At 54.8% G+C, this 12,755-nt stretch overlaps 1 protein-coding gene across 1 annotated transcript; it reads right to left on the bottom strand.

The window, feature by feature from the left end:
* Positions 1-328: 328 nt before the first annotated feature.
* Positions 329-10,974, bottom strand: CDO1 (cysteine dioxygenase type 1). The gene is made up of 5 exons (XM_062189291.1): positions 10,658-10,974; positions 7,683-7,760; positions 6,786-6,940; positions 1,872-2,041; positions 329-1,042 (listed from the first exon to the last, which is right to left on the bottom strand). Exons 1-5 carry the CDS (start codon positions 10,825-10,827, stop codon positions 1,013-1,015), a joined length of 603 nt encoding a protein of 200 aa, XP_062045275.1. The 5' UTR covers positions 10,828-10,974; the 3' UTR covers positions 329-1,012.
* Positions 10,975-12,755: the final 1,781 nt, after the last annotated feature.

Raw genomic sequence — 12,755 nt, 5'->3', positions numbered from 1 at the left:
CACACACAACACAAATGCATATACACAGATATACACACACACATATCCACAAACACACACACATAACACAACCACATACATACACACAGAGACACACACACACCATGTTTTTAGGCAACACTAATCACACACAGGAGCCACACCAGAGGCAAGGCCCTCTGTGTGCCACCTCTGGCTAACTGGAGAACACACCAGAAGCCCCCAGAGCTAAGTGGGTTTTGGACCTCTCACAGTCTCAGTCACAAACATGTCTGTTGCTGTAGTCCAAGGAGTAATCTCAACTGATGTAGAGGAAGTTTTTGATCAAGGTAAAAAGACAACTTCAAACTGTGCTCAAATCCAGTTTTATTAAAATCGTTTGGCTCCTTTGGAAGCAGTACAAAATCTTTGACTATGACCATGGACATAAGAGACACAAGTTCCTGTTTTGGCTTCATTACGGGTTTGGGTTTAATCCTTTGCCCTTCATTTCAGTAACAAATGGCCATGTGCCTGTCACCCATAGAAAAGGAATTTGCAAAATGAGGTTGAAAAGATAAAATCCCCAGATGCAGAAATTTCTCTTCAACTCTTAAGAACATACAAAGTCCATCTACACTGAGCCCCCAAATAACAGAGCAGGCATCTCATGTCTGGTTTTTTTTTTTTTTTTTTTTTTTTTTTTTTTTTTTTTTTTTTTTACTTATTGCTACTTACAGTGCAGAGACCAAAGTGTTTCCAAAAGCTATTTAAGAAAACCCCTAACGGGAACTCCGCTTGCTTTCAATGGGTTCAGAGATAGAAATGGGAGAGCATTTGATTTGGCCTTTGAATCACAAGACTTATTTGTCTTCTGTGAGATTTCCGGTAGCTCAGACGCTGCTTGCTGACGTAATGCTGTAGAATTAGCACCTGCCTTCCAGGAGACAGACGCGTTGGCTTCCTTGAGTGTGTCCCCAACAGCGGCGGAGGGAGGCTTGCCCGCAGACCGCGTCCAGGGGACCTCGTACCCCCGCAGTGGGCGTGCTGCTCCTTAGTTGTTCTCCAGCGAACCTGCAGTCACCTGCGCGAGAGGGAGACTGTGTCACTCTCCCTGGGACACACACGAGCCTGTCCTCAGAAGTCCTGCTCTCCCAGCTCCTGCGATGCCAATCTCTCGGCACCAGGAACGTGGACGACACAGACGGACAGGCCCCTGCCCTGGCTTCTCTGTAGGGCTGTGTGTCCGTGAGATTCGCGAGGACTGCCTGCGGTCTCTGTTCCCGTGCACTGTCTCAGGACACGCCAATGACCACAGAAAGGCCAGTTTACTTCACCAGCGTGGGAGACTGCCGCACGTGTCAGCGGCAGGTGCCTTAGCATCTTTAGGTACAAAGGCCTGTTCCTTGAAAAGGAACACGTTAGCAGTGCTGGTTCATCTGTGGTGTAAACAGTACCCCCCCCCCCCCCAAAGGAAAAGCAAGTGGGCCAATCAAAACCCACAGGTAAGGTTACAGCGCCTCACTCGGCAGAGGCGAACTGCCCCTTATGCGTGCTGTGCCAGCCAACCGGACCTGCGACACGCGTCCGAGCGGCAGGGGCGGCTCAAACACCGGGCCGGGGCACTTCACGCTCATGGAAGCCAAGGGCAGGTGTTTTCTTTCGGAACGAGCAGACACTACTAAGATTCTTAGTAAACACTTCTTGGCATCAAGTTAAATGGTTTTCTTTACAAATCGAAAACACAGTCTCCAAAGTTTAAGAAATGTTTAATATCTACTGAGTCTCTCCCCCAGGCTGTGGTTCACCTCATTCTTCAAGAACACTCAACATTTCACACGTTCAAGTGACGTTTCGGACAACAGAAGCAATGCCTCCAGCGTCGCCGACCCACAGAGAGACTCGCTACTTACAAATGGAGTCTTGATTCCAAATTTGCTGTGGAACGTCATGGTGACCTTGTTCTTATGTCCTGTCCTCTGATCAAAGGCATGGCACGAGTCGAACGGCGGGCTGTACAAGTGCAGGCTCACAGCTGGCTCCGTGTGGCTAACATTCTCCACGCGGTGCAGGCCGATGGAATCTGGACAAGGACCGAGAAGGAAGAATGGGAGACGGGGCTGAGACGCCAGCCGCCGGCCAAAGCCTTCCTCATCACTAAGATCGGTGGTCAACCTCCATGCACACGGAACGGACAGAGATTAGAATGAAACTCCCGGGTCAAGCCAGCAGGCGCACGTGCCTTCGCCTCGGCTCCTGCCTGAAAGCCGCTCCCGCTGTCCTAACATAAAGAGGCATCAGCACACACCGACAAGGAAATGGGAAAAGAGAACATTAACGGCCGGCACTGTGGCTTAACAGGCTAATCCTCCGCCTTGCGGCACGGGCACACCGGGTTCTAGTCCCGGTCGGGGCGCCGGATTCTGTCCCGGTTGCCCCTCTTCCAGGCCAGCTCTCTGCTATGGCCTGGGAAGGCAGTGGAGGATGGCCCAAGTGCTTGGGCCCTGCACCCACGTGGGAGACCAGGAGAAGCACCTGGCTCCTGCCTTCGGATCAGCGCTATGCGCTGGCCGCAGTGGCCATTGGAGGGTGAACCAACGGCAAAAAGACCTTTCTCTCTGTCCCTCTCTCTCTCACTATCCACTCTGCCTGTCAAAAAAAAAAAAAAAAGAGAGAGAGAGAGAACATTAATGTAAAAATGGGAGGCTTGCAAGCCGATGGATGGCCGTGCAGAAGCTCACGCTCAATGCTAGGCTATCCGTGGGGAAGCCAAGACACAGCCTGACTTCTTCCCAGAAGCAGGGGAGAAGTGGGGCTGCTCAGTGCTTTTATACAACCACTCCTCAAGAGCCCACTGACGAAGCTGTCACAAATCCCTTCCTCTCATCCCTTCTCCTCTCCCCCCAGGAGAAGAGGGAGATCTGCTCTCCAGAAAGCAGATAAGAGACGACCTCACAGCCAGAGGGCGTCCACTCAAACACAGGCGACCTCAGCAAATCTGGTGGACGGCAGGGACGGATCTCTGCTTTAGCCAGCACCCAGCTGCCTGCTGGGAGTCCACTCTTCAGGTGGGAGCTGGGAGGCAGCCGTCAGGCCATTAGATCTGCTCAAGAGAAAGGTCTACGGACACCACCCTCAGGAGGTCCTCCAGGAAGAGGCCCTGCCAGACGACTGGACACTGAAGTCCACCCACAAGCCTCACTCCCTGCACAGAGCTACCAATTAACTTTTTTTGTCCCTGCTTTCAAACATTAGCTCACAGCCAAGGCCACAAGACATTTGAGGATGGCTCTTGTACAAAAGACAGAGCCCTCTGAAAAAAGCAGCTGAGACAGAGAGACCACTCAAGGTCAGACACAAAAAGGCCCATCGCTGTTTTTAGAGTTAAAGGAGTTATAAAAGTGGAGATCTTAAATTGTAGAAAATAACCACTGAGTGTCGAAGTTCTAAAAGCAGAACTCATTGTGTGCAGTGAACATAAGGAAAGACAACTGTATAGTTTTGTTTTCCTTTTACATGTAGAAAGGCTTTTGCTTAAGGGTTACATATTTGTATTGGAGTAAATCTGAATGATCCTGCTCCTCTGGAGTACAACTAATGCTTATCAGTTTCCAATTGTATGTAGCTTCTGGTTGGAATTCGAAAAATGAAAACCTAAATAAAACAGGTGAAAGCTCCCCTACTATTCAGTGCACACACACGCACACACACAAAACACCCATCGCTAATGTCCTAAGGGAGACGGGAAAAAATGCCACAAAAGGAACTGGAAACAAACTGAGCTCCTGGAAAGAAAACCCTGAGTAGAAGCCTTGGCAGAAAAACCCAAGGGAAGGAAAGGAAAGGAAAGAACAGGGCCCACTGAGGAGGCTCCGTGTCTGAACAGGAGCTGCAGAAACAGAAACCCCACAGCTCTCGGAAAGAACAGTATTTTCTCAAACTACGGGCCAGAGAGTCCCACCCACAACCCAGCACCATGAGTGAGTCCAACCAGACTCATCACCGCCAAATTTCAGAACCCTGAGGACAGACCCCGAACATTCCTAGAAAGGAAAAAACTGGTTTCATAGAAAGATTCAGGAATCGGAACGGCATGAGGCTTCAGACGAGAGCGCAGGCCACTAAGACAAGATAAGGGGTGCACAAAGATTTTACTACTGGGGTCTTACACTTCCACCCGCATGGATCCTTTCTGACAGGAGTGTGAATGGAGGACAACACAGGGGGCCGGGAAGCAGGGGATCCAAGGGCAGCAGAGAGCGGGGCCACCGTCTGGGACAACCAAGAAGCCCACCGTGACAGCCAAGCCTTGGCCTAGAATCCACCCATGTCCTGTGGCAAAACACTCGCATCTCAAAATCAAACACCAACATGACACTTCGCAGCTGGGAGGGGGCAGAGGAGCTGATCACACAAGGCATTCGGGCGCCCAGGGGCGCGTTACAGACAAGGAGGCCAGAAGCCAGTGACGTGGGTGCCACGCCTGCCTCGGGGGACCAGTCAGGCTGCCCGGGAACCAGCCACAGCCTCTGGCATCCCCAGTTCTCCTTATTCTTGAAATGGCACCTAATTCTCAGACCCTCTATCTCTTTGATCCTACAGCCTACTGCTTTTGTAACATACTGCCTTCAAGCACCATTGTGTGTTAAGCACCATTGTGTGTTAAACACCATTGTGTGTTTTAAAATTTTGATCCATCTTATTAGAAAGGCAGACACATACACACAGAGAAGAAATACACACACACAGACCCCATCTGCTGGTTCACACCTCAGATGCCCACAACATCTGGGGCTCGGCAAGGCTGAAGCCAGGAGATCGGTCTGGGCCTCCCATGTGGACGGCAGGGGCCCAAGTCTTTGAGCTGCCACCTGCTGCCTCCCAGAGAGCCGGTGCTCACACCAAGGCACTCAACAAGCACACAAGCATCTCCAGCCATATCTTCCCTGCTGTGCGGACGCCAGCCCAAACACCATTCCACACACAGGTTCACCGGCTCTGAGCACTGCCTGCCTTTGGACACATTGTTTCTGTAATCACAGTGCATGCTGGGAGACCCTGCAAAACCAAGTCGCCCTGGTTCAGGGAAGTCCCTGAAGTTCACAGACCTCCCGCTGTCAATCACCCCGGCATCACTGTCGCTCTGCCGTTCCTGTCTTTGCCTCCTCTCCCTGTACGTTCATGGTAACCCTCGGCCACAGTAGTATCGGGGCTCTCCGGCTGATATCCGGGGCTCAGTTGGGACCTCTTGCCTGTTACATTAGACGTGGTCTCCTTGTCCTGATTCTCCCCTCTCCTCCAGCCTGCACTGCTGCCAAAGGGGCGAGACGTGCCACAGCATGCATCTAGTTCAAGGTGATCTCGGAGGCCCGGGTCCCAGGATCGCTTAGCCCCTCTAAGTCCCGGCTTCCCTCCTCCCAGACAGACTGTGTGCTTCACTCACCGTGAAACACCCTTCCCCGTTCACTCCCCACAGCCACGCCTACTCCTGAATCTGTGACAACCAGAGGTCCAAAACGCGCGGGTGAGTCGCATGGTGGTCCACAGAAGCACTTAGCAAACCCACCAAACATTCTCACTGACAGCACAGCTTCACACAAAAGCCAGAAGGCGCAACTCCTGCGGGAAAGCAATAAGGACAACCCCACTGCAGCTGGGGCTGCTGCCGCCCCTCTGTGTGGCTCCCATGCGGACTGCACACCCTCAGAAATGTCTAATCCACGGCACCGACTCCCAGGCAGCTGAAAGCTATTATTCTGAAAGGCTTCTGGCTTCTCCGTGAACCACACAGGGGACGGACCCGTTCTCGGAAATCCGGGGTAACTTATATATAGCAACCCTCAAATGGCTGAGTAAATGAATCCGTTTTTTGCTACACAGAAAATTAACAGCTCTGGGCTATGTGAATGGGGAAAAAACCTTCACTTACAATCTGACCCTTATCAACTCCTTGCAATCCTCAAGCAACGATGCATCGAACAAATTCAGGCCACGTATCAAGGCCAAGAATGGACTGGAGAATAGGAAGAAAGAACTGGCTTCGCCAGAAAAATCCCTCGAGTACGTTCTCTTATGTAACTCGGAGAGCATCCTGAGTGAGAGCCTGGGCTGAGAAATCAAGTGGCGCGGGTTCAAGTCCAATGCGCACTTGAAAGCTGATGCATCTTGGACAAGTCACTTAGTCTTCCTACACGTTGGCAGGCAGCCTCATGTGGAAATGGGAATAAAAAAAAAGAACTCATGTAAGTTTTAATGAGCTTTTTGGAAAGTTACTCCCCCTCTGAGGAATAGAGAAGTTAATCACTGCCTGAAAAGCATTTGGCTGTCGGATAACCCATTTAGGGAAAAGAAGGAGTTCTTGGTCAGAGAGCCATACATCACTGCCCGATCCTGCGCCTCCCTCCGCTCCCCTGGAGAACATTCCTGTAGGGGTACTGTATGCAAGCTGGAAAAACAGGGACCGGCTCAGAACTTAATCACTTCCAGAACACTCCGTTACAGTCCTTACACCCGAAGGCGAATACTTGCAACTTGATCCTAACCCTCTTGTGGACAGACACACGTACATTCACACTCAGTTCTAATGGTCCTAAACCTTGGCAGGTAGGTGACTTTTCAGACACACGCCCTGCAGGCACATGTTTTTAATAAGCAATTCCGACCCACAGGCAAAGCTTTAGCACACAAAACCCACTGCGGCTAGGGCATTTCCCGAGAATTTTCAATCATGACTCCATGATCCAGGTTCCACTGCAGACATGGAAGCAACCAGCATTTGAGACGAGAGCATGGTGCTGCTGCTTGCCCCCAAGAAGAGAGAAGGTTACCGTTGATGTAGGCACACTGGTTCTCCCTCAAGGTTCTTTCCGACTTCTTGGTCATCTCGTTAGACTTTTTGTCAGGCCAGGCAAACAGCGTCTCCTTGAGATTTCCCTGCAGCATCTTGAGAAAGCAGTGGGAGTCGGTGTGGTCATGGATGCTGCTGCATGGGCACAAAGGACAGTGACTCAGGGCACGGTCCGATGCCACGGCTGACCCCACTCGCGGTCAACAGGACAGCTCCCAGGCCCAAACCCACTTCAGCTGGAGTTTTCAACGTCGCTGCTCAGGGCAAACTAACACAATAACGTGTCATCCACACCAAACGCACCAAAGGGATGCACTTCAGTTTTCTGTACCCTTGTTGTCATAGTAACTGGAGAACAAAACACACACCTGCCGCCTTTGATCTCCACCCAGCTTTTAACAGATCCAGTAAGTGGGGCTAGAACTTGATTTTGAAGAGAACATTCGAGAACGTTTAAAAAGCAGAAAGATAATGGTCTATAATAATGGCACACTGAGATCTCTGACCATTTAATGGTTTTCCCTTTGGTTTATTCTTAACCACGAGGCTAAACACCTGCCCCGGGAACTGGTTTTAATATCCATGGTGTGTGCCTGAATGTCTCAGGTTAATACTCATGAGAATTCTTGTTAGGATTAGGGGAGCCTGTGCACAAATAGTTATGAGATTAGTCTCTGCAGGATTCATGGCTGGCCTGGCACGGGGTGTGCTTTGCCTGTTCAGGGCCAGGTGCCTGAGGAAGCTCCTAAGAGAACAGTGGTCTCACCTGCCACGGGCTTCACGTGACAGAATGGTGGTCTCACCTGCCACAGGCTTCACGTGACAGAACGGTGGTCTCACCTGCCACAGGCTTCACGTGACAGAACGGTGGTCTTACCTGCCGTGTCCTTCACCCCAGCACAGAATCATCAGGTTAAATTTCCCATTTCCTTGATCCACAAGATTTCGGGTATATCTAAAAGAAAGAACGCATTCCGAAGGTGGAATCCGAATGCTGACACGAGCCCCGGAAAAAGAGACGAGCCAGAGAGCGGCGTTCATGAGCTACTGAGCTCCTCTGACTGCAGGTTCTCGCTAGCGGAGCCGTTTTCACAGTGCCTGCTGGACATTCCTGCACGCAGAATCAGCACGCTTAAGAGGAAGCTGGGTAGCTTCCGTGGACGACACAAGAAACAGAACAGGGGAAATAGAAGCGAATTCCAGGTCTCTCCACCCCAGAGCGTCAAGCTGATAAAAAAGACCAAGTTTCTCACAGAAGGTATTTGCAAAGTGCACACTGCTCCAGGCAAGAATGCTGCTATTGTTTCCGTGCCTCCCTCCCTGCAGCTACACCAGGACTTGAGAAACAAGGTTTCATTAAATAGCTGCTCTACAACTCTTCTTAGTTCTGGTAAAGCTGGGACACAAACCACATTCAAAAGCACTCCTATTGAAAAGTCCGGCACAAATAACGTGGGGGTCGGCCAGGACAAAGGAGTCCGTGGGAGGCGGGCAGGGAACTCTAAAGCTGCCACGACCAGGAGCCACCAACCACTGCGGAGAAAATTAATCCCGAACCCAAACAGCTGTCACCACCACATTACCAGGTTAAAAAGCCAACCTGGGTTTTTACCGGTCCAAGGGTCCTCTTGCCATGACCTCAGTAACAAGGCTGGCCAATTCTGACGCTGATCCACACTTTGGTTTGGGAGGAATCCTGACTCTTGGTACTTTCCGTGGGTTTGTCCACTGGGCCATCTCCTTACTCCGGTCCTGCCTGTCCTCGCCCTTTCCTCCCTCCCCGGGGCACCTGCAGAGCAGGATCCTGCAGGGAGCTGCTTTCTTCCTGATTTTGCAGCTTGTTACAACCTGGCCAGGGGCTGTGCACACAGCATTAAAATCCATAGCAATCCGGGATGCCTCCACCAGTCTTAAGGGTCACCTCTCCTGCTTCCGGGCGCTTGGTGCGGAGGATTTACTGTCTGGCCCATACTGGGACAACTTCTGCCTTGGTTCTTCTGCACTGGTCCCGGCAGAGGCAAGGATGAGAATCCCTCCAGTGTTGGGTGTCCATTCAGTGCAGAGTCCTAGAGACAGCGCATTCCCCTGGGCCCTCTCCTCCGACACAGCCTGCTCAGGACCCCACCCCGCATCTGCACGAGCGGCAACCCCATCAGCTGCAGTTCAGAGCTTGACAATCAAGATACACAAGGGGCCAGCGCTATGGCACAGCCGGTTAAGCCATGGCTCTATGGCACCCCATATGAGCACTGGTTTGCTTTGAGTCCTGGCTGCTCCACTTCCAATCCAGCTCCCTGCAAATGCATTTGGGAAAGCCGCAGAAGAAGGCCCAAGTGCTTGGAGCCCTGCTGCCCACGTGGGAGACCCAGATGGCCTGCCTTCGACCTGGCCAGCCCCAGCTGTTACAGCCATGTGGGGCATGAACCAGCGCATGGAAGGTCTCTCCCTCTCTCTAATCCTACCTTTCAGATAAATAAAATAAATATTTGAAAAACCCACTTGCAAAGAAAAAAAAAATAACTCAAGGTCCCTGGAAGTGACCTTGTTCCAAAAATTAAGAGCTGGTACAAGCCAGTCTGGTTAGTCAATAACGCTTGGACAACAATAAGCTAGTCAGATACACAAGAGATCTGCAAAATGTTCACGGTAAAAATGCCTATTATGATCAAACCACACGTTGATTTCCAGACATCTTTAAGCCTTTCTTTATTTAAGTGAGAGGGTGGAGAGGGTAGGCTGCTGGTTCAGTCTCGGAATGCCTGCAAGTGCCAGGGCTGGGCCAGGCCAGCTGCCAGGAACAACCCAGATGGCAGGACCCCACCCCGCTGATCCTCTGGCCACCCTGCAGGGTCTGCTCCAGCAGGAAGCTGCGTCCAGGAGCCAGAGTGAAACGCAAGCACTCTGGTGGCTGGGGGACATGGGCCTCCCACGCGGCACGCCCAACGCCCGCCTGTGAGCTCAGGCTTTTTCTGCACCCAAGTAAACTTCCTTTAATTCCGTTTTTCCACGGGCTTTTCAAAGTCCCTCTGCCGCGCTATCCACCTGCTACAGCGCGGCGTGTCCGGGGTTAGCTGGAACTGCCCTGCCATCCTGAGCTCCCACAGAGGCAGTCTGTGTGGGTCGTGCAGCCTGCTGCCTGCCTACCACCCTCCGCTGGTGACCGGGGCACGATGGCACCTTTCTGAGGAGGGTGCTGGCCCCCGCAAGCCCTTGTTCACCTGGAGAGAACACGGGCAGCACTTGAGAGCGTGGACACTGTAGCAACGTCACTCCCAGCCACAGCTGGACCGCCAGGAACCGGGCCGGCCGGGGCCCAGGGAACTGCTCGAAGCTGCCTGCTCCTAAGTGGGACTCACTTTTCCCAATGCAAGTCCTCCAACCCAGAGTAAGGCCGAGGACAGCACTCACGAAAACCGCCTCCAAGAAAAACAAACCGGACTCTGGGCTTGTTTTCCTCCCTCTGCCCTCTCCCTCCCCTCCCCGGCAGGAGCTGCTGCCCCGCGGACACGCAGCTCCGCCCGTGCCCCAGGGCGGCCGGGACCCCGCTTCTCGCCTCCAGCCTGCACCACGGGATGAGGCGGCGGCTCGCTGGGAACGCCGCATTCAATCTGAAACCCGGCGGCTGATTTGACCAACCGGGCACGGGGCAGGACGGCGGTCACGAAGGCGCGTGGGCGAGCGCAGCCAGGGCGCAGTGGCAGGGGCCGGAGGCACAGCCGCGGGCGTCCACGGAGCGCGGGCCTGCCGCGCGCCGGGCCGCCTCGGTCTCCACCAGCGTCCACCTTGCGCGAGCTCGGCCCCGCGCCCCGCTCGGCGGACCCCAGGCCCGGCCGGCCGGGGCGGCGCGCTCACCTGTACTGGTCGAACTTGGCGTAGAGCGCCCACTCGGCGGGGTCGCTCTCGTAGGCCTCCAGGACGGCCTGCACCTCCTCCACATGGACCTCGTCGCCGGCGAAGAGCTGGTGCAGGATGCGGATCAGGTCCGCCAGGCTCCGTGGCTTCAGCACCTCGGTCGGCTCCATCGCGGGGGGCCCAGGCGCGCGTCTCGCTGCGGCTGCGGGCTGGGGGCCCAGGCGCGCACCGGCACACAGAGGCGCAGCGCGCACGCACCAACTACTCCCTGGCCCACCGCAGGCAGCGCGGCGCTCGCCAACCCGCACCGACTCCGCCGAGGGCGTCCTCCCGGGCCGTTTTTAAGCCTCGGGACTGAACCATCGGCCCTCGGGGGGTGGAGCGAGTGGGAGCCACCCGGGAAAGGCGGCGGAGGCGGGGAGGGCGTGCCGACCAGGCCCCCACGCGCACAGCCCGGGGCTCCCGCCCGCTGCGGCCCCTGCCAAGGCCTCGCTGTGTCCCGCGGCCCTGCGCCCGCGGCGGGGCTCGGGCACCTCGCCCCCTCCTCAACCGCGCGGTCTGCCTGCCCACCGCAGCGCGCGCCCCGCGCGGCCTCCCCGCAGGCGGCCCCCTGCCCAGGCGTGGACAGAAAGGGCCGCGGAGGGAGGACTGGGGAGGACGGCCCGGGGCACGAGCGGACCCCTTCCTGCCAAGCGCCGCTGAGGACTCGCTGGGGGTCGGCAATCCGGCGGGGGCTGGGTGCGGCTGCTCGGTCGCCTGGAAGCTTGGCTGGGGTCCCTGGGGCTGCGTGGAGCGAGGCAGAGCCGGGAAGTCGGCCGCGTTTGCAGAGGCGGCTGGGGTCTCTCCAGGGTGAGACGGTGGAGAGCCAGCCCCCCGGAGCCGCTGGCTGTAGCCTAGCGGTGTATCCGGTGGGGGACTCTCACCTTGCCACTGACGGCTGGCGGCCGCGGGCGGGGGTCCGGGGCCTGCGCCTCTGGGGTCACGCACACCGAGGACACATTTGCGTGTCGTGGGTCCCGCCTCGCGCGCCTGGGGAGCGCCGCGAGTTACACCAGGTTGAAAAGAGAGGAAACACGTGGAGGAGGAAATCCAAGTGTGGGTTCCCAGGGGATGATTCCGACTGAGAAACCCTGGACTCCCACAGGACTGGCCGCGGCAGGTGCCCTCGGGGTATTGCAGGAGTCACTAACTTGCACACTTTCGTCTTGTCAATTTTGGAGCACCTTAATTCCTTATCTTCAGCTCTCCTAACCCATTACTCTTTGGAACCGGCAACAGAAATCAAATACGAGCTTCAGCTTTGCAGTGCACACCCGGCACTCTGACGGTTCACTTTCTCACGGATCTCGAGTGTCCTCCAGGATCTTTGCTGGTCACTCACACTCGCGCTTTCACTCAGCGGCTCTGCTCTTAAACCCTCCCCTGCCCCCGCGGGCAGTGTCGGCCTCCACCTGGCGCCTCCCCATTCTCACAGCTCGGTGCAGTCTGACACCCTCTGCCACTTCAGTGTTTGCAACTCCTGTCAAGAGGTTCCACCTGTGCAGCCAGGCGCCCGGGCTCTCTGCAGCCTCGCCAGCACCACTGGTCCTGTCTGCAGCTTCTCTGTCTCCACAGCTCTTAGGATTCACCTCCGTGCAGTGCTTGCTGCTCTCCTTCAGTCTGTTTCCTTTCGGCTGGATTCCTGTGCCAGCCTCCAGAAGTTGGTTCCATGGTTCCAGCTCCCCCAATACAGACCCTTTGGATCAATTCCCTTCCTTTCCTTCTGCCTGTATCCTACAAGGCCATTTCAGCATGTTCAATGTTAAAGTCTAGCGCCTGCCCTCCTCTCAGATGGGCAATTTCTTCTCTGCATTGACAGCTGGAGCCTGACATTCATCACTCTTAGGGCCCGTGAACCTTTAGCGCAGACTCTGGGTCTTATCTTTATATCCTCATTAGTACTTTGTGCAGGGTAGCTACTCAAGAAATACCTGAGTGCGCGCGGGAAGCAGACTGGTGACTCGAGCACTTCACTTGCCAGACTTTCTGTAGGGTCCTGAGGTTCAGAGCTCGTTTAGCAGACTGATGCCAGAATTCTCCCCCAATTTGCCAGTGTAAC

Source organism: Lepus europaeus, chromosome 4, assembly GCF_033115175.1.
Source record: "Lepus europaeus isolate LE1 chromosome 4, mLepTim1.pri, whole genome shotgun sequence".
Lineage (NCBI taxonomy): Eukaryota > Metazoa > Chordata > Mammalia > Lagomorpha > Leporidae > Lepus > Lepus europaeus.
The sequence above is the reverse complement of the archived record's forward strand: the minus strand, read 5'-3'. Positions and strand labels throughout refer to the sequence as shown.